The sequence below is a fragment of the Gopherus flavomarginatus genome, chromosome 4 (assembly GCF_025201925.1).
Source record: "Gopherus flavomarginatus isolate rGopFla2 chromosome 4, rGopFla2.mat.asm, whole genome shotgun sequence".
Lineage (NCBI taxonomy): Eukaryota > Metazoa > Chordata > Testudines > Testudinidae > Gopherus > Gopherus flavomarginatus.
The window spans coordinates 218,286,462-218,308,601 of record NC_066620.1 but is presented as its reverse complement, the minus strand read 5'-3'; the positions used below and the strand labels follow the sequence as shown (position 1 = coordinate 218,308,601).

The following is a 22,140-nucleotide window of genomic DNA, read 5'->3' as shown; positions in this document are numbered from 1 at the left end:
GGCACTATATTTGCCCCCTTCCAGTCTTCTGGAATCTCCCCCGTCTCCCATGATTTCCCAAAGATAATAGCTAGAGGCTCAGATACCTCTTCTATTAACTCCTTGAGTATTCTAGGATGCATTTCATTAGGCCCTGGTGACTTGCAGGCATCTAACTTTTCTAAGTGATTTTTTACTTGCTCTTTCCTTATTTTCTCTTCTAAATCTACCCTCTTCCCGTAAGCATTCACTATACTAGACATTCCTTCAGACTTCTCAGTGAAGACCGAAACAAAGAAGTCATTAAGCATCTCTGCCATTTCCAAGTCTCCCGTTACTGTTACCCCCTCCTCATTGAGCAGTGGGCCTACCCTGTCCTTCGTCTTCCTCTTGCTTCTAATGTATTGATAAAAAGTCTTCTTGTTTCCCTTTATTCCCATAGCTAGTTTGAGTTCATTTTGTGCCTTTGCTTTTCTAATCTTGCCTCTGCATTCCTGTGTTATTTGCCTATATTCATCCTTCGTGATCTGACCTAGTTTCCATTTTTTATATGACGCCTTTTTATTTTGTAGGTCACGCAAGATCTCAAGGGTAAGCCAAGGTGGTCTTTTGCCACATTTTCTATCTTTCCTAACCATCGGAATAACTTGCTTTTGGGCCCTTAATAGCGTCCCTTTGAAAAACTGCCAACTTTCCTCAGTTGTTTTTCCCCTCAGTCTTAATTCCCATGGGACCTTGCCTATCAGCTCTCTGAGCTTACCAAAATCCGCCTTCCTGAAATCCATTGTCTCTATTCTGCTGTACTCCCTTCTACCCTTCCTTAGAATTGCAAATTCTATGATTTCATGATCACTTTCACCCAAGCTTCCTTCTACTTTCAAATTCTCAACAAGTTCCTCCCTATTTGTTAAAATCAAGTCTAGAACAGCTTCCCCCCAGTAGCTTTTTCAACTTTCTGAAATAAAAAGTTGTCTGCAATGCAGTCCAGGAACTTATTGGATAGTCTGTGCCCCGCGGTGTTATTGTCCCAACATATATCTGGATAGTTGAAGTCCCCCATCACCACCAAATCTTGGGCTTTGGATGATTTTGTTAGTTGTTTGAAAAAAGCCTCATCCACCTCTTCCGCCTGATTAGGTGGCCTGTAGTAGACTCCCAGCACGACATCACCTGTGTTTTTTACCCCTTTTAGCCTAACCCAGAGACTCTCCACCCTTCCGTCTCCTATGTCCATCTCACCCAGATAATTATGAACTGCCTAGGGGGCACTGAGGCACCAACACAGTACTCAGAAAATATTAAGAACGTTCCCAGTTCGTCACATCGAGGGGACAGGATTTCTTACCCAGCAAGGACACATTCTCATAATTCTCCTGCATGATGTCTCTGTAGAGGGCTCTCTGAGCAGGGTCCAGTAGAGCCCACTCTTCCTTCGTGAAATACACAGCCACCTCCTCAAAGGTCATCAGCCCCTGAAAGAAAAAGAGCCCCACACTCAGTACCTGCTGCCCAGTGACAACCCCATTGTTCACAGGAGAGGAGAGCCAATCACATGGAAGCAATGGAGGCAGGCAGGCAGCAGAGTCCCACCCTCACCGCATCAGAGCAGCCAGGAAGCATCAAGGTGAGGGGAAAAGAGAGAGCACCCCTCACCCATTCTAGCAGACAGAGATGGCAGGGGTCTTCACATTCATCACTCACCTACTAGCCAGAGGCTGTTTCAGGAGATGGAGCCTCCAGCAGGGCCCAGAAACAACTCCCGACTGGCAATCTCAACACCCTCCCCATTGCCAGCAGCCAGATGAGAGGGGCTTCCCTGGTGGGTAAACCCCTTCATATCTTATAGCATCCTCTAGCTAACAGGTTCAGGCTCCAGCACTTGGAGTTTCCCCAGGCCAGTCCAGGGGGGCTGTTTCCTGTTCCACAAGTTAGGGAACTTCCACAACCCCCCTGGGTCTGTTGCTAGGATCCAGGTCCTACAGTAAACAAATCACAGCAGGTTTGTCACACCCTGTCCCCCTTCCCTTCTCCACAGTCTGTATTTCCTGCCCCCTTCTCCCTCCAGACCACTACCTCCTCCAGAAGTGCCCACCGCCTATGTATTTACTGCCCTTTTCCCACCAACAGGAACCCACCAGCAACTACCTGATAATCCCTACCTGCACTGGCTCCACAGCAGCCATTTCCCTTCCCTGTCCTCCAAAAGGTTGGGACGTTACACTGCAGCCTGTCAGGACAATTGGGGACATGTCAGAACAGCAACGTCACATCACAATTCCCCCCAGCTCTTTCCCCACAGACTGATGTTCTAAATTGTCACGCAAATAACAAATAGTAATAACACAATTCAATTAAAAACACAATTCAAAACACAATTAGTAACAGGAGGGGGGGACTTTAACTACCCAGGCACCTGTTAGAAAAGGAATTCAACCAAACACAAAAGTGTCCAATAAATTTTTGAAACATGTGGGGGACACCTGTTTGCTTCAGAAGATGGAAGTAGTAACCAGGGGAACAGACATTTTAGGGTTAATTCTGACTAACAGGCAGGAGTTAGTTAGGAAACTGAAGGTGGAAAGCAATATGGATGAAAGTGTTCGTAAAATGATGATTTCATGATTCTAAGAGAAGGAAAGCATTAGAGCAGGAAAATAAGGACAATGGATTAAAATTCAAAATGATCTCGACAAACTGGAGAAATAGTCTGAAGTAAATAGGATGACATTCAATAAGGACAAATGGAAAGTCCTCCACTTAGGAAGGAACAATCAGTTGCACACATGCAAAATGGGAAATGACTGCCTAGGACGGAGTACTGCAGAAAAGATCTGGGGGTTAAAGTGTTTATATTGTTCCAGCAGATTTTTCTTAAACAAATAGGTCCACTGTGGCATTTCCAAATTACTGCACTTAATATAGATCCATTATTTCTTTTCCACAATTTTTCAAGTCTTCTCGGCAACACAGCTGCAATTATTTGAAGATAATCCTGCAAATCAGGTAGGGTCTTAATTAATATTAACCAAGAGGAGAAAGAAACAGAAACCACAATAAGGAAAGAACAAGTTAAAAAAAATATTTAGATAAATTAGATGTATTAAAGTCAGTGAGACCTGACGAAATTCATCTTACGGTACTCAAGGTATTAGCTGAAGCAAACTCGGAACCATTCACAATTATCTTTGAGAACTCCTGAAAGATAGTGAGGTCCCAGAAGACTGGAAAAAAGGGCAGACATAGTACCTATCTTTAAAAAGGGGAACAAAGAAGCCTAGAGAATAAAGACCAGTCAAGCTCATGTAGGTATCTGGAATGAACAAATTATTAAACAGTTAATTTCTAAGCACCTAGACTCAGAGGATAGTAAGATAAGTTATAGCTAGCATGGATTTTCAAAAACAAATCATGCCAAGTCAATCTAATTTTCTGCTTTCATGGGGTACTGGGCTTATGGATATGGGGGACATCGCAGACAGGACATACCTTGATTTTAGTCAGGCTTTTGAGATAGGCCACCATGGTATTCTCATAGCGAACTAGGGAAATGTGGTGTACATTAAAGTACTATAAAATGGGTGCAAATTTTGTTGAAAGGCTGTACTCAAACAGTAATCATTAATGGTTCACTGTCCAACTGGGAGGATGTATAAAAGGCGGTCTACAGGGGCCAGTTCTGGATCTGATACTGTTCAATATTTTCAGTTATTACTTGGATAACAGACTGGAGATCATGCCTTCTAAATATGCAGATAACACAAGATGTGAGGGGTTGCAGGCATGTTGCAGGACAGGACTAGAATTCATAGAATATCAGGGTTGAAGGGACCTCAGGAGGTCATCTAGTCCAATCCCCTGCACAAAGCAGGACCAATTCCCAACTAAATCATCCCAGCCAGGGCTTTGTCAAGCCTGACCTTAAAAACCTCTAAGGAAGGAGATTCCACCACCTCCCTAGGGAACCCATTGCAGTGATTCACCACTCTGAGTGAAAAAGTTTTTCCTAATATCCAACTTAAACCTCCCCCACTGCAACTTGAGACCATTACTCCTTGTTCTGTCATCTGCAACCACTGAGAACAGTCTAGATTCATCCTCTCCGGAATCCCCTTTCAGGTAGTTGAAAGCAGCTATCAAATCCCCCTTCATTCTTCTCTTCCGCAGACTAAACAATCCCAGTTCCCTCAGCCTCTCCTCATAAGTCATGTGCTCCAGCCCCCTAATCATTTTTGTTGCCCTCCACTGGACTCTTTCCAATTTTTCCACATCCTCCTTGAAGTGTGGGGCCCAAAACTGGACACAGTACTCCAGACGAGGCCTTACCAATGTCAAATAGAGGGGAATGATCACATCCCTCGATCTGCTTGCAATGCCCCTACTTATACAGCCCTAAATGCTGTTAGCCTTCTTGGCAACAAGGGCACACTGTTGACTCATATCCAGCTTCTTGTCCACTGTAACCTCTAGGTCCTTTTCTGCAGAACTGCTTCCTAGCCATTTGGTCCCTAGTCTGTAACAGTGAATGGGTTTCTTCCATCCTAAGTGCAGGACTCTGCACTTATCCTTGTTGAAACTCAGGTTTCTTTTGGCCCAATCCTCTAATTTGTCTAGGTCCCTCTGTATCCTATCCCTACCCTCCAGCGTATCTACCACTCCTCTCAGTTTAGTGTCATCTGCAAACTTGCTGAGAGTGCAGTTCATGCCATCCTCCAGATCATTAATGAAGATATTGAACAAAACCGGCCCCAGGATCGACCCTTGGGGCACTCAACTTGAAACCGGATGCCAACTAGACATGGAGCCATTGATCACTACCCGCTGGGCCCGACAATCTAGCCAGCTTTCTATCCATCTTATAGTCCAGTCATCCAGCCCATACTTCTTTAACTTGCTGGCAAGAATACTGTGGGAGACCATATCAAAAGCGTTGCTACTGTCAAGGAATAACACATCCACTGCTTTCCCCTCATCCACAGACCCAGTTATCTCCTCATAGAAGGCAATCAGGTTAGCCAGGCATGACGTGCCCTTGGTGAATCCATGCTGACTGTTCCTGATCACTTTCCTCTCCTCTAAGTGCTTCAGAATTGATTCCTTGAGGACCTGCTCCATGATTTTTCCAGGGACTGAGTTGAGGCTGACTGACCTGTAGTTCCCCGGATCCTCCTTCTTCCCTTTCTTAAAGATGGGCACTACAGTAGCCTTTTTCCAGTCATCCGGGACCTCCCCCATTCGCCATGAGTTTTCAAAGATAATGGCCAACAGCTCTGCAATCACATCCGCCAACTCCTTTGGTACCCTCGGATGCAGTGCATCTGGCCCCATGGACTTGTACTCGTCCAGTTTTCCTAAATAGTCCCGAACCACTTCTTTCTCCACAGAGGGCTGGCTACCTTCTCCCCACACTGTGCTGCCCAGTGCAGCAGTCTGGGAGCTGACCTTGTTTGTGAAGACAGAGGCAAAAAAAATCATTGAGTTCATTAGCTTTTTCTACATCCTCTACATTCAATATAACATTTACAAACTGCAGAAGTGGGCTGAATGAAAAGATTAAATTCAATAAAGACAAGTGCAAAGTACTAGACTCAGGGAAGGAAAGTCAAATGCACAACTGAAAAGTGGGGAATAATTGGCTAGGGGGTAGTACTACTGAAAGTGATCCGGGGTTATAGTGAATCACAAATTGAAGCGGAGTCAATTATGTGATTCAATTGTGAAAAAAACTAATTAAGCACTGGACTAGATTAGCAAGAGTGGTAGTGGAAGGTTGGACAAACATCTCAGTGCTGGGGATTGGACTAGAGGACCTCTCAAGGGCCATTCCAGCCCTACATTTCCACAATTCTATGCTGGGGAAATGTTTGGTCACTTTATTATAGCACTGACCCAGTCCTTCCCACCAGGACTAAACCATTGAGTCATTTTGAAACCCTCCCAGTTACAAACTCTGGGAACCAAATGGGAGAGAAGAGCAGAACAAAAGGAGTGTGTGACGGTGCCATCTGTAGTAAGAGGAGGCCCTGAGATATAAACCTTGGTATCAGAGGCCTGGTATGAGGCCTAAGGCCTGAACTAAAGTAATGGTCAAGACTTTATAGACTCAGACTCAGACTCATAGGTCAGAAGGGACCAATATGATCATCTAGTCTGACCTCCTGCACAAGGCAGGCCACAGAACCCTACCCATCCACTTTTATAACAACCCCTAACCCAGGACTGAGTTATTGAAATCCTCAAAATTGGTTTGAAGACCTCAAGCTGCAGAGAATCCACCAGCAAGCGACCCACGCCCCACGCTGCAGGGGAAGGCAAAAAACCTCCAGGACCCCTGCCAATCCGCCCTGGAGGAAAATTCCTTCCCGACCCCAAATATGGCGATCAGCTAAACCCTGAGCATGTGGGCAAGACTCACCAGCCAGCACCCAAGAAGGAATTCTCTGCAGTAACTCAGTTCCCATCCCATCCAACATCTCCCCGCAGACCACTGAGCAGACTTATCTGGTGATAATCCAAGATCAATTGCCCAAATTAAACTATCCTATCATAACATCCCCTCCATATACTTATCAAGCTTAGTCTTAAAGCCAGATAAGTCTTTTGCCCCCACTACTTCCCTCGGAAGGCTGTTCCAGAACTTCACTCCCCTAATGGTTAGAAACCTTCGTCTAATTTCAAGTCTAAACTTCCTAATATCCAGTTTGTACCCATTCGTCCTCGTGCCTACATTAGTACTAAACTTAAATAATTCCTCTCCCTCCCTAACGTTAACCCCCCTGATATATTTATATAGAGCAAGCATATCCCCCCGCAGCCTTCTTTTGGCCAGGCTAAACAAGCCAAGCTTAAGCTGTGAGCCAGAGGCAGGCCCTGCTCACAGAAGCTGGCAAGGAAAGGGCTGATGCTGCAAAAAGAGACATACCTAAAAGGTACTGGACACCAGATACCAGAACATTTGCATACTTGTACATTCCACACAGATAACAAGGAACAAGCCGACCCATCCCAATGACAGGGCCAAAAGGGTAATATGATGGATAGAGTTGTTTTGTTCGAACCAATTTGTACAAGGTGAGAGGCAGCACCTTACTGCATAGAGGGGCTGTACCTTGCTATGTAGAAGGGCTGCACCTCAATATGTCAGGAGTGATGTGTAACTTGTTTGTACCTGTGTATAAGAGTGCATCCCTGGGGCAGTGCCTTGTCCAGCCTAGGGGGCAGTGGAAAGTCCCACCACTGACTGAGCTGAGTCCATTGCCAGGGGGCACATACTCATAGTATGTCCTGTAGAGTAAAATCTAGAGGGAACTATCGTTGTGCTTCGTTTGACAATGAACCTGGCCGAAGCGCCTTCATACCTTACTAGACTCTGTGGTCATTGGGAGTTCTCTCGGGATCTGCTGTGTCAGCTACCTGTGCAGAGCTAGGACAGCACACAAAGGGAACACACGCACGGAGACGATTGATATCAACATTGAACAGAGCAGGGCACCACACTGGTAGCATCTGAGACCACCACCCATAAGGCTTTATGGAATATCTCTGTAAAGGTCATAATCTACTGAATCTATTAATTCTATTTGTATGAATGTATCATTTTTGTATTCGAAGTTATGAATATTGGCTGCATATTTGTTTGATTCTAAATAGGCCGAAGTGAAGCAGTTGGTCAGCTTTCAGAGAAAAGACTATTATCAGTAAGTGCCCCATCAAGAAACACTTAAGCCAACAATGAACTTGGAGACACCAATCCACATCTGGACTTTCCCAGGAATGTGGCTTGGCTGGTAAGGAACTCAGTCATGCATGGACATATGACTTGCCCAGGTGACTCCAAAACTTCATTTTGTAGCTGGACTTTGCATAGGAGAGAGGAGGGGGTCTCCACCCACAAGAAAAAGTCTATTTAAGCCCAGGGGAGACGCCTCCACTTTGTCTTCAGCTGGCTAAAGAGAAAGCTTCTCCAACCCCAAAGTTACCAGAAAGAAATTGGAACAAAGGACAGTGACTGCAAGGGGTGTGAGTGATTGCTGGACCCAGACTAAAAGGAGATTAGTCTGTAAAAGAAAGCATTCTGGAACTGGTGAGGCTCTTATCTGTATTCAGTTTCTTACTGTATTAGACAGATTGGCATGTTTTATTTTATTTTACTTGGCAATTCACTTTGTTCTCTTTGTTACTACTTGAAACCACTTAAATCCTACTTTCTGTATATAATAAAATCACTTTTTACTTACTAGTTAACCCAGAGTATGTATTAATATCTGGGAGGGGGTGGCAAACAGCTGTGCATATCTCTCTGTCAGTGTTAGAGGGCAAACAATTTATGAGTTTACTCTGTATAAGCTTTATACAAGGTAAGATGGATTTGGATTACAGACCCCATTGGGAGTCGGGCATCTGAGTGTTAAAGACAAGAACACTTCTGTAGGGTGCTTTCAGTTAAGTCTGCAACTTTGGGGCAAGTAATTCAGACCCTCCCCTGTTTGTGCAGAGTCACTTTCATGCCCATCCCCAGCACATTCCCTGAGTTCTCTATTAATCACCTGGAGTCCCTGGCTCAGGTGTTGATGTGGGCTGAGCCTAAGGGTTGACCTATGGGTAGAGTCCTACCAAACTGACAGACATGATAAACGCGTCACAAACCCCTATGATAACAGATCTGGTCTCCCCCCCTCGAAATCTGGTCTTTTGTGTGCTTTTACCCTATACCATACAGATTTCACAGGGGAGACCAGTGTTTCTCAAATTGGGGGTCCTGACCAAAAAGAGAGTTGCAGTGGATGTTGCAAGGTTATTTTACAGGGGTTGTAGTATTGCTACCCTTACTTCTGCCTGGAAAGTAACAAATGTTGGCCAGGCACCCAGCTCTGAAGGCAGTGCCCCGTCAGCAGCAGCGCCGAACTATGAGTGGCAATACCATACCATGCCATCCTTACTTCTGTGCTGCTGCTGGCAGTGGTTCTGCCTACACAGCTAGGCTTTCAGCCAGTAGCTGCTGCTATCTAGCTGCCCAGCTCTGAAGGCAGCGCCACCATCAGCAGCAATGCAGAAATAAGGGTAGCAGTACTGCAACCCCCCCTACAATAACCTTGTGACCCCATGCCCCCCCTACTTTTTTGGTCAGGACCCCTACAATTACAACACCGTGAAATTTCAGATTTAAATAGCTGAAATCATTAAATTTACGATTTTTAAAATCTTTGGACCATGAATTTGGTAGGCCCTACCTATGAGACTAATTGCAGCTGGAGAAAGTCCTCACCTTGGCTGGGCACAGAGGAAGCTTTACTCACAGTCACTCCCCAGCCCAGATCCCACCAGGGAACAGGAGCTGCTCAGCCTAGGCTCTGAGATTACAATGGAGGCAGCAGCATCTGACCCAGGAAGCTCCACCCTAATATCCTGAGCAGAGAGAGAAACTGAGTATCTTTCCCCCCTTTAGCCACAACTGAAACCCCTCCCCACATGGACAGATCTTATTCACCCTCATGTTAATTTGGAGTCACTCCTTGTTCTTCCTTAAAATGAGTCTGGATTAACACTCATCTCAGCGAGACCAGAAACATGGTTCAGGAGGGATGAGGCCAGAATCCTTTTAAACAGATAATTGCAGAAGGGGGTTATAACCTCCTTCCATTCTCCCTCACTCCCCATATTCTGAGATGGATTCACAGCAACAGTTTTCCCTCCAAAACCTGCTGTTGCTGCACTTCTGAAAGGCAGGAGGCAAGCAAAATCTGTGGTGGTTTCACATCAACATTCGATAACTTTCTATCCATTTATCAAGAGCCCTTGCCAGCCATTCACAAAGGTGTCGGTAGCCCTGGATGATGCTTCTTTAACAGGAGAATGGACACCATGAAGGAGCCAAAATTTTTAAGACATTTCCAGGCCCTGTGACTGGAAAATAATGGCTACCATAGACCCACCCTGAGCAGTGCTACAGGAAGAACCCCTCATGGAGACCATTCAACATGAGTGGGGTTTTTTTGGAGATACTGTACTACTGGTGACTGTGGTGAGGGGTTAACACAGTAGCATGGAAATTCTCAGCTAATCTGGGGACTGCCTGAGGCAGCAAGGAGCCCATCACAGAGTGAACCCCTCATCCTGTGCCCTCTGTGGAAAAGAAAAGGATTCAGTCAACTGTCCTGTCAGCACCTGGGACACACCATTCTCCCAAACATGGGGAAGCCTCCGCCTTTGATGTGTATTAAATATGGGGCAAGTCACTTTCATCAGCCAACATTTTAATGGAGATAAAGAGGGGAAAGTTGATTATTTAGTCCCATGCAACCACCAGGATAGAGAATGGCTCAATGCAACAAATTCCCTCTAGAAATGGAAAAGTTGCCGCAACTCAACACAGGAATACCACAACACTTTTTAACAGACATTTGATAATTACACAGGGGAAAAGGGGAAAATCTGACACGGTTGTAATTGCTGTTTGGTCATTACAGAGAGAAAGGTGGAAACATGGAGCATTTCGGATGAGTTTCCACAAGTGAGAGAGGGAAGTGGGATAATGTGAGGGTGGGGGCAGCGGTTCTAGCAGTAGGGTCCCTAGCTGGTAAGAAAGCGTTGAAACCTGAATGACTGTCACAGCCAGGGCCGGCGCCAGGCCACGGCGCGCCAAGTGCGTGCTTGGGGCAGCATGCCACAGGGAGCGTTCTGCTGGTTGCCGGCAGGCGGCTCTGGTGGACCTCCCGCAGGCATGCCTGCGGAGGGTCCGCTGGTCCCGCGGCTGCGGTGGAGCATCCGCAGGCACGCCTGCAGGAGGTCCACCGGAGCCACGGGACCACCGGACCCCCCGCAGGGACGCCTGCAGGAGGTCCACCGGAGCCGCGGGACCAGCGAGCGGCAGAGTGCCCCCCGCAGTGTGCCGCTGTGCTTGGGGCAGCGAAATTGCTAGAGCCGGCCCTGGTCACAGCATTATTAGATGGAGCGAAAAGGGGCAAAATGTCCACCCGGATTTTCTCTCCATTGTGCAGGCCATGAGCCCACGTAGAAACTGGAGAGGACTGTCACTTATTGTGGGATCGCTAGCGGGACAGAGGGACTAGTCTTGGAGAACATTTCACATCAGGGGCCGCTCACTACAGAGGAGGCTGTGGACAACATGTTAGGCCCTTGTAGGCTCCTTGCCTGGAGGCAAGCTCAGGGTCCCCCACACCTCAGGCATATATTACCGCCCCCACTCCACCACCAGGCTGGGAGACGAGCGGCCGCCAATCAGAGAGCGGGCCTGGCGTACTGATGCGCATGCTAACCCTCCGCCAATAGGAGGCCGAGAGAGAGAACTACGTCTCCCAGCGTGCCCCGGCAAGAACACAGGGCAATGGACCACTTCCGCTTCCAGCGCCGGGAGCCAACGTCACTTCCCGTCAGATGAGCATCAGGGACTACACCTCCCAGCCTGACCCGGGGGCGCTTCCGTCTTCTCGGGGCCAGCCACGGGGTCAACCTGACCCCCCCCTCGCCCGATCAAACTGTCATCCCTTTACCCACCCGTTTCGTAGAAATCCTCTCCCTACCCGTCTCGGTACCTGGGTCCGCCTGTGATCGGTGTCTATGCCGCGGCCGCAGGAACGCCTCGCTGCTCCGCACGCGAAGACAGGTTCACCTTCACTGACTCAGCCTGCACCGTGCCTTGCGTCAGCGGCTTGGCTGGGACTGAGCATGCGCGCGTCGACCGATGGCGCGTGCTCAGCGGCATCTACTGAAGCTGCTGCCCTCACTCTGCCCTGACTTGGCATTAAACGCCGCTGTTCAGGGAGTGGGGTGGGCAGAGTCTGCGCAGGGGGCGGAAACTGACTGTGCAGGGGTGTCAAGCAGCAGGCAGTACATCTTCCAGCTTACACAGCGCTCCTCTTGAGGTCTGGGAAAGGTACTCGGAGCCTCACAGCTAAATACAGGGTGGAATCCTCTGCCCAGCAGACCAGACATCCCAGTCCTGCTGGGAATTGCATAGGTCCATCCCTAGTGCCTAACCCAGAGGTGGCTGTATCTTAGCACCAGGCCACCAGGGGTCACTGCCCCAAAAGGAGTACACACAGGCCACTACCGAACCTGACCACCAGGGGTCACTGCAGTAATGGGGGGCAATACATGCAGGGCACGCCTCGCCTGGCCACCAGCAGGTCACTACTCCAATAGGGAGCTACACGAAGGGCATTGCCCCACATGGCCACCAAGAGACCCTGCTCCCATTTGTAAGGTACATTAATGGCACTGCCTCGCCTGGCCACCAGGGGGCACTGCCACAATGGTGGTGATGGACAGTGGGGTTCACACAGGCCACTGTCCAAACTGGTCACGAGATGTCACACAGCATGCATTGTCTTAGCTGGGCACCAGGGGTCACTGCCGCAGTGGTGGTGGGGATATAAATAGGGCACTGCCACACCTGACCACTAAGGGGGTTATGGGTCACTGCTCTAATTGATGGCGCTAGACATAGGGTAGTGCCCCAGCTGGCCAGCAGGAGTCACAGCCTCAGTGTGTGGGGGAGGGAATAACCAGAGGGCACTGCTTCACTTAGCCACCAGGGGTCACTGCACGTACACACACTCTCTTGCTCTCTGTGTGGATGCCAGAGATCACTGCCCCCCTCGTCCCCCCCGTGTGTGTGAGGGGGGAAGCTGGGGGATACACACAGGGCACTGTCCCACCTGGCCACCAGGGGTAATTGCATCAATGGGGGGGCTACACACAGGGTATCAGGGCAGGGTCTGGTCTCAGCCAGGCTGGTGTCTGATCAGACCAGGGTCAGAGGAAGGGGTAGGTAGGAGGGAGCAGAGCACCCGCCCTACTACCAGGAGAGATGGGAATCCCATTCTCTGCCCAGCTTGGGGGGAGGGGCTGCCATGGCACTACCCTCCAGCTCCCCCTCAACTGCCCAGTTTGTGGTGGAAAAGCCCAGTGCTGCCCTACGGCTCCCCTCCTATGACCAGCTTGTTGGCCCTGGACGACCGGGGCAGCACCAGAGAGGGCATTGGCCTTTTCAGTTCCTGTTGCTCAGGGGTTTCCCAATCTGAGGACTCCGGGAGATGATTTATTGCTCTTGTCTCCCCTGGCCATTAATGTCCACCTGGAGCTGCTCTCCGGCGCAGGCATTCTCCACTGCATTTAATCTCCCTGATACCTGGGAGCAGCCATCTCCTCCCTCAGCTTTTCAGGCCTAAAAATCTCTAGGCCCTGCTCACAATGTACGATCCTTTTGCACAGTCATCCCACTAACTTACAGGCCTAGCACCCAGCGCACATCTGGGGAGAGGTGGAGATCACAGAATCATAAAATATCAGGGTTGGAAGGGACCTCAGGAGGTCATCTAGTCCAACCCCCTGCTCAAAGCAGGACCAATTCCCAACTAAATCATCCCAGCCAGGGCTTTGTCAAGCCTGACCTTAAAAATCTCTAAGGAAGGAGATTCTACCACCTCCCTAGGTAATCCATTCCAGTGCTTCACCACTCTGAGTGAAAAAGTTTTTTCTAATATCCAACCTAAACCTCCCCCACTGCAACTTCAGACCATTACTCCTTGTTCTGTCATCTGCTACCACTGAGAACAGTCTAGATCCATCCTCTTTGGAACCCTCTTTCAGGTAGTTGAATGAGGGGGGATTTGATAGCTGCTTTCTTCTCTTCTGCAGACTAAACAATCCCAGTTCCCTCAGCCTCGCCTCATAAGTCATGTGCTCCAGCCCCCTAATCATTTTTGTTGCCCTCCGCTGGACTCTTTCCAATTTTTCCACAGCCTTCTTGTAGTGTGGGGCCCAAAACTGGACACAGTACTCCAGACGAGGCCTCACCAATGTCGAATAGAGGGGAATGATCACATCCCTCGATCTGCTGGCAATGCCCCTACTTATACAGCCCAAAATGCTGTTAGCCTTCTTGGCAACAAGGGCACACTGTGGACTCATATCCAGTTGCTTGTCCACTGTAACCCCTATGTCCTTTTCTGCAGAACTGCTTCCTAGCCATTCGGTCACTATCCTGTAACAGTGAATGAGATTCTTCCATCCTAAGTGCAGGACTCTGCACTTGTCCTTGTTGAAACTCATCACGTTTCTTTTGGCCCAGTCCTCTAATTTGTCTAGGTCCCTCTGTATCCTATCCCTTCCCTCCAGCATACTACCACTCCTCCAAGTTTAGTGTCATCTGCAAAACTTGCTGAGAGTGCAGTCTACACTATCCTCCAGATCATTAATGAAGTTATTGAACAAAACCAGCCCTAGGACTGACCCTTGGGGCACTTCACTTGATACTGGCTGCCAACTAGACATGGAGCCGTTGATCACTACCCATTGAGCCTGACGATCTAGCCAGCTTTCTATCCACTGTGACAAAGTTCCTCCTCTACCTTGGTGGGTCCTGCACTTATTGGCAGATTTGCTCACCTCAGTGATCTTCCCCACAGTCTGGGTCAACTCCTCCTGTTTCTAATCAGGAGTTGGGAGGTTTGGGGGGAACCCAGGCCCACCCTCTACTCCAGGTTCCAGCCCAGGGCTCTGTGGATTGCAGTTGTCTATAGTGCCTCCTGTAACAGCTGCATGACAGCTACAGCTCCCTGGGCTACTTCCCCATGGCCTCCTCCAAACACCTTCTTTATCCTCACCACAGGACCTTCCTCCTGGTGTCTGATATTGCTTGTACTCCTCAGTCCTCCAGCAGCACATCCTCTCACTCCCAGCTCCTTGTGCCTCTTGCTTCCAGCTCCTCACACACACTTTCTCTCTTCTGGCTCCTTCCCACCTGACTGGAGTGAGCTCCTTTTTAAACCCAGGTGCCCTGATTAGCCTGCCTTGATTTGCTGCAGGTGTTTTAATCAGGCTGTCTGCCTTAATTGGTTCTAGCAAGTTCCTGATTACTCTAGTGCAGCCCCTGCTCTGGTCACTCAGGGAACAGAAAACTACTCACCCAATGACCAGTATATTTGTCCTCTACAAGACTCCTGTACCCCACTGGTTTGGGTCTGTCATACCACCTTATAGTCCAATCATCCAGCCCATACTTCTTTAACTTGCTAGCAAGAATACTGTGGGAGACCATATCAAAAGCTTTGCTAAAGTCAAGGAATAACACATCCACTGCTTTCCCCTCATCCACAGACCCAGTTATCTCCTCATAGAAGGCAATTAGGTTAGCCAGGCATGACTTGCCCTTGGTGAATCCATGCTGACTGTTCCTGATCACTTTCCTCTCCTCTAAGTGCTTCAGAATTGATTCCTTGAGGACCTGCTCCATGATTTTTCCAGGGGCTGAGGTGAGGCTGACTGGCCTGTAGTTCCCCAGATCCTCTTCCTTCTCTTTTTTAAAGATGGGCACTACATTAGCCTTTTTCCAGTCATCCGGGACCTCCTCCGTTCACCATGAGTTTTCAAAGATAATGGCAATGGCTCTGCAATCACATCCGACAACTCCTTTAGCACCTCGGATGCAGCACATCCGGCCCCGTGGACTTGTGCTCGTCCAGTTTTCCTAAATAGTCCTGAACCACTTCTTTCTCCACAGAGGGCTGGCCACCTTCTCCCCATACTGTGCTGCCCAGTGCAGCAGTCTGGGAGCTGACCTTGTTTGTGAAGACAGAAGCAAAAAAGTCATTTGAGTACATTAGCTTTTTCCACATCCTCTGTCACTAGGTGCCTCCCTCATTCAGTAAGGGACCCACACTTTCCTTGACTTTCTTCTTGTTGCTAACATACCTGAAGAAACCCTTCTTGTTACTCTTAACATCTCTTGCTAGCTGCAACTCCAGGTGCTCCCTTAGAAGTTGGGGAGAGGGATAGCTCAGTGGTTTGAGCATGCAAACCTCAGGGTTGTGAGCTCAATCCTTGAGGGGGTCATTTGGGGATTGGTCCTGCTTTGAGCAGGGGGTTGGACTAGATGATCTCTTGAGGTCCCTTCCAACCCTAATTAACTATGATTCTGTAACTCCAAGTGTGATTTGGCCTTCCTGATTTCACTCCTGCATGCCTGAGCAATATTTTTATACTCCTCCCTGGTCATTTGTCCAATCTTGCACTTCTTGTAATCTTCTTTTTTGCGTGTAAGATCAGAAAGAATTTCACTGTTAAGTCAAGCTGGTTGCCTGCCATAATTACTATTCTTCCTACGCATTGGGATGTTTTTTTCCTGCAACCTCAATAAGGATTCTTTAAAATACAGCCAGCTATCCTGGACTCCTTTCCCCCTCATGTTATTTTCCCAAGGGATCCTGCCCATCAGCTCCCTGAGGGAGTCAAAGTCTGCTTTTCTGACATCCAGGGTCTGTATTCTGTTGCTCTTCTTTCTTCCTTGTGTCAGGATCCTGAACTCGAGCATCTCATGGTCACTGCCTCCCAGGTTTCCATCCACTTTTGCTTCCTCTACTAACTCTTCTCTGTTTGTGAGCAGCAGGTCAAGAAGAGCTCTGCCCAGTTGGTTCCTCCAGTGCTTGGACCAGGAAACTGTCCCCTACACTGTCCAAAAACTTCCTGGATTGTCTGTGCACCGCTGTATTGCTTGCCCAGCAGATATCAGGGTGATTAAAGTCTCCTATGAGAACCAGGGCCTGCGATCTAGTAACTTCTACTAGTTGCCGGAAGAAAGCCTCATCCCCCTAATCTGGTGGTCTCTAGCAGACTCCCACCACCACATCACCTTTGTTGCTCACACTTCTAAACTTAATCCAGAGACTCTCAGGTTTTTCTGCAGTTTCATACCGGAGCTCTGAGCAGTCATACTGCTCTCTTACATACAATGCAACTCCCCCACCTTTTCTGCCCTGCCTGTCCTTCCTGAACAGTTTATATCCATCCATGACAGTACTCCAGTCATGTGAGTTATCCCACCAAGTCTCTGTTATTCCAATCACATCATAATTCCTTGACTGTGCCAGGACTTCCAGTTCTCCCTGCTTGTTTCCCATGCTTCTTGCATTTGTGTATAGGCACTTACGATAACTTGCTGATTGTCCCGCTGTCTTGGCCTGACAGGAGTCATCCCCTCTTGCACTCTCCTGCTTGTGCTTCCTCCCGGTATCCCATTTCCCCACTTACCTCAGGTCTTTGGTCTCCTTCCCCCGGTGAACGTAGTTTAAAGCCCTCCTCACTAGGTTAGCCTGCCTGCTTGCGAAGATGCTCTTTCCTCTCTTCATTAGGTGGAGCCCATCTCTGCCTAGCACTCCTCCTTCTTGGAATACCATCCCATGGTTGAAAAATCCAAAGCCTTCTCTCCGACACCACCTGCATAGCGATTCGTTGACTTCCACAATTCGACGATCTCTACCCAGGCCTTTTCCCTGCATAGGGAGATGACACCTGCTCAGCTTCAGCCCTGCAGTCTAGTTGGGATAGAGGGGATCCAGCTATACCCTTCCTAGCCCACCTGTGAGCTGTTTGTAAGAGGAGGACCCCTCTGCATATCGCTGACCCAGAACTCCCTTGTCCTTTCAGATTCCAGCCTTCGTTCACCAGCTGAAGGGCTGTTAGCGAGAGAGGTGGTGCAGATCAAACATCGCCTCTGCCAGGAAAAGCAGACACAAGAAACCCAGGATCCTGACCTCCCACTGAAGTTCAGATGAGGAAGTGAAGAGCCTGGAGTGGGATTAGGGTTGGGGGTGTGGGGGGGGGGCATCCATTCGGCCAGAGCCCCAGGGCACAGCTGGGGGGCAACCACCACCTGAGAGTAAGGCAATGAGACCCCCATCCCCCATCTTGTTGTGCTGGTAGAGAGCCCCAGGCAGCTCCCGTCTAGTGTCCTGGCCCCACAGATCCCCTGCAGTGTCAGCTGGAAGCAGGATTATCTTTCACTTTCTGTCCGAAATGCTTGTGTGGTGTTGCTGTTTGGCTGTTAAACAGCCCACACACTCCACCCCTGAGGCGGCTGCATCTTAGGGTTGGGCGAGGGGTCCCTGTATAAATGTCCCCCAGCCAGGGCCAGCGCTACCATTTAGGCTGCCTAGGCAATCGCCTAGGGCACCAGGATTATTCGGGGGGGGAGGGGGGCGGCATTTTGCTGGTGGTGGGGGGCGGCAGGCAGCTCCGGTGGAGCTGCCGCAGTGGTGCCTGCAGAGGGTCTGTTGGTCCGCGGCTCCGGTGGAGCTGCCGCAGTCATGCCTGCGGACGGTCAGCTGCTCACGCAGCTCCGGTGGACCACCCGCAGGCATGCCTGTGGCAGCTCCACCAGAGCCATGGACCAACGGACCCTCCGCAGGAATGACTGTGGCAGCTCCACCGGAGCTGCGGGATCAGCGCGGGGGTGGGGAGGTGCAGCAAAATGGCCGTGCGCCTAGGGCACAAGAAACCCTAGCGCCAGTCATGCCCCCAGCCATATTTCACCCCAGAGGTGACCATCTCAGAACCAGGCGAGGGGTCCTTGTATAAATAGCCCCCTACAACCCACCCCACCCCAGAGTCAGCAGCATCTCAGGACCAGGTGAAGAGTTCCCGTATAATCAGCCCCCATGTCCCACCGGCCGCCTCTCAGCACTGACTGCGGGGTTTCTGTATAAACAGCTGGAGTGTAAAATAGCTGGAAAGTTTGAAGGCATGGGAAAAATTAAAATGGGGAAAATTGAAGTATCTGCAGTAGTTACTTGCTTATCAAAATTAAACTTTATTTATTTCTTTAAGAATCAGACAGGTATTATGTATAATTTAGTTAGCACATAACAAAAACCTGTTTAGTATATTTCTGAAATAGGTATAAATTATTTAGTTTTGATTCAAAAAATAATGACAAATATACCTAGTATTGGGAATGAATCTGCTGCACACTAAAGTACTTACATGTATTTTTTTGGCAAACAAGAACAAAAATATATAATGTTGACAATAGAACACATCAATATTGTTGTAACCAAAGAGGAAGGTTGTATCCTGTGGGCTCAGAAATGACCTGACATTATCATACAGAAACAGAAGAAACTTGTGTTTCTAGAGAAACATTTGATTCATTGTAAAAACGTACTAGTTATTAGTAGACACCATTTTTGAAGGACTGAAGGGCAGCTCTAAAATATTATTTTAAACATAACTCTAAAAATGCTTTCACTGTTCTTTCTGTATAAACAGCCCCTGTGCTCAGCACCTGGCAAGAGGTCCCTGTTTGTGTAACTAGTTTGTTTCTGATCAGTGATAGGAAGGTGCTGGGGAAATGGGTGCCAGACTATAAAACTTTTCCCCAGTGACTAAGCCAATGCAACGGCTGGTGGGAATCTGCTGAGTGTCTGTGAGATGCAGACAAAGTCTGTGCAAGTTTTGGTTGTGGTTCTGTGCCCGAGAACGGGGTAGGAGCCTGTCCTATTGAGGAGACAGGGGGAGAAAATAGGGGGGCATTTATGGGGGTGCGGGTGAGGAGAGGGTTTGGAGGGAGTGGCTGGGGGAGTTTTAGGGGTATGGGGCAATGGAGAACTTTGGGGGGTTGTGGCATTTGCAGGGAGTTTTCGGGTAGTGGGGGGGGGGGGACTGAGAAAGGCCTATGCCCCAGCTGTCATCCCATTTGCTTTGCCTGTTCTCAGCTGCGTAGTGGGATAATGACCCCAGGGAAACTGCAGGTGGTGGTGATCGGGGAAGGAGCAGCCAGGCTATGCGCGGCTCTCCACATTGCTGTCCGCCCTGAATCCTGTGCACCTGCCGTGGTGTTTGAGGCATCCAGCCACATCGGGGACACCTGGGTCTACTCGTACCAGGACCTCAGGTAGCCAGCATGAGGGAGCAGGCACTGTGTGCTTCTGGGCCCCAGGCAGGGACAGAGTTATTCCTAAACCCCATGCGGGGGAGAGCACAGGATACTCAGCCCCAGCCTAGTGTCAAAAGGTACAAGTCCTGTGTACTTGCCAGACCTGGTGCTCATAGGAAGAGACTTCCCATGGTTTGAAGACTTACTCTCGGTAGGGGAATTGGAGAAAGGGGGAACCCCTGAAGTTAGTGAGGCTTCCACAGTAGACTGTCAATCCCCCAGTCTTCTCTGAAATATCCCCCGATTTGTTCTCCACTCCCAGACAGGGCAGAAAGTCGAAAAGGGAAAGGAGGGCAGCTAAGGTCTTGGGAACCCAAATACTGACTCAAAACCAGAGGGTCACTCTCATAGGTAGGCGGACCCGAGCAGCTGAAAAGGAGGCCACCCAGGAGGGAGAAGCACCTGAGTCTGACCCACACCCTAACGCCTCTGAACCAGTAGAGGCAACAGAAACCAGCCCCGTAGATCTCAGGCAGATTAGCCCCGGGAGAGGAAATTTTGGACGGGAGCAGGCAGAAGACCAAAGGTACGACAACATTAGGAAGGAAGTGACCGAAATAGATGGGGTCCCTGTGGAAGGAAAAACACAGGGACCAGGACCCTACTTCATAATGAAGAAGAATCTCTTATACTGGGTTGCACCAGTACAGGGGCAGAAGGTACAGCAGATCCTAGTACCTCAAAAACACTAGAATGCTGTATTAAGTCTTGCCCATAGTCATCTTTTTGGGGGGCATTTGAGGGTAGACGATCCTGCGACGATTCTTCTGGCCCAGAGTACATGAAGAAGTGCTGAGGTACTGTGCATCCTGCCCAGCATGTCAGCTGCACAGTCCCCATCCCCACTTGAGGGCACCTTTGGTATCCTTCCCATCATAGAGGTCCCCTCTGAGTGAATAGCCATGGGCCTAGTGGGATCCCTGGAGAAGACAGCCCAGGGCCACCAATATATACTTGTTGTTCTGAATTATGCCACTCGCTACCCAGAAGCCGTCTCCCTGCAGAACACAGCCTCTAAAACGATAGCTAAGGAGTTGGTGGGGATCTTCACCAGAGTGGGGCTACCAAAGGAGATATTAACAGACCAAGACACCTCCTTTATGTCAAAGCTAATGAAGGACCTCTGTACGCTGCTCCATATACATACCCTGAGAACTTCAGTCTATCATCCGCAGACCGATGGGCTGGTAGAAGGGTTTAACCGAACCCTCAAGGCAATGATAAGGAAAGTGGTAGGTCGGGACGGGAAGGACTGGGACATCCTGCTACCCTACCTTATGTTTGCAATCCGGGAGGTACCTCAGGCCTCAACTGGATTTTCCCCCTTTGAGTTCTTATATGGACGCCACCCCTGTGGCACACTAGATATCGCAAAAGAAATCTGAGAAGAAGAACCCAATGAGGGGAGAAATGTAACTGACCATGTGTTGGCGATGCGAGACCGGATAGCCCGGGTCACCTCTATTGTACAGGAACATTTGGAAAAGGCGCAAGGCCCAGTGAACCCATTAAAATTGCCAGGCAAAAGTCCGACAGTTCCAACCAGGGGATCGGGTGATGGTGTTGGTACCCACAGCAGAAAGCAAGCTTCTGCCCCAATGGCAGGGGCCCTATGAGGTGGTTGAACCCGTGGGGGAAGTAACCTACAAAGTGCGGCAGCCAGGATGCTGGAAACAACAAATTTATCACATTAACCTCTTAAAGCCTTGGCACCAACAAGAGGCCTGTGTAGGGGGAGGGATAGCTCAGTGGTTTGAGTATTGGCCTGCTAAACCCAGGGTTGTGAGTTCAATCCTCAAGGGGACCACTAGAAATCTGGGTCAAAAATCAGTACTTGGTCCTATTCGTGAAGGCAGGGGGCTGGACCTGATGACCTTTCAAGGTCCCTTTCAGTTCTAGGAGATAGGCTATCTCCTATATATATATATTTTATAGTGGCCCAGGAGACCCTGATCCAAGGAAATAACATGCAGGAGCAGATCAGGATATTCACTGATCTGACACCAAACCAGAAGAAGGAGATAACTGAGATGATCAACTGATACCAGGACATGTTTTCAACCAAACCAGGTCGGACCGCTGAAGTATATCACCACATTATCACAGACCCTGGGGCAAAGGTAACTTTAAGGCCCTATCGGGTCCCAGCGGCAAAAAGGGAGGAGATCAAGGCAGAGGTAAAAAGGATGTTGGGGCTGAGAGTCATCGAAGAGTTCCACAGTCAGTGGTCAAGCCTGATTGTGTTGGTGCCCAAACCTGATAGCACCATGAGGTTTTGTAATGACTTTCGCCGGCTAAATGAGATATCCAAATTTGATGCATACTCCATACCCCGTATCGGTGAGTTAGTTGACCGCCTGGGTAATGCCCGATTTTTGACCACCCTTGATTTAACAAAGGGATACTGGCAGATTCCCCTTGCCAAAGATGCG

General features: G+C 49.1%; 1 protein-coding gene across 3 annotated transcripts in view; it reads right to left on the bottom strand.

Moving 5' to 3' along the window:
• LOC127049840 (zinc finger protein 501-like) overlaps positions 1 to 11,642 on the bottom strand; it is a 42,405-nt gene extending 30,763 nt beyond the window's left edge. For all 3 annotated transcript variants that reach the window (XR_007774083.1, XR_007774084.1, XM_050951121.1), the window contains exons 1-3: positions 11,491 to 11,642; positions 2,139 to 2,206; positions 1,325 to 1,451 (exon numbers count right to left, since the gene is read on the bottom strand). Coding sequence is in view for 1 of the 3 variants with exons in the window: in XM_050951121.1 (XP_050807078.1) it covers positions 1,325 to 1,451; positions 2,139 to 2,162 (151 nt within the window). In the remaining 2 variants the exon portion in view is untranslated. The remainder of the gene's footprint in view (positions 1 to 1,324; positions 1,452 to 2,138; positions 2,207 to 11,490) is intronic.
• Positions 11,643 to 22,140: the final 10,498 nt, after the last annotated feature.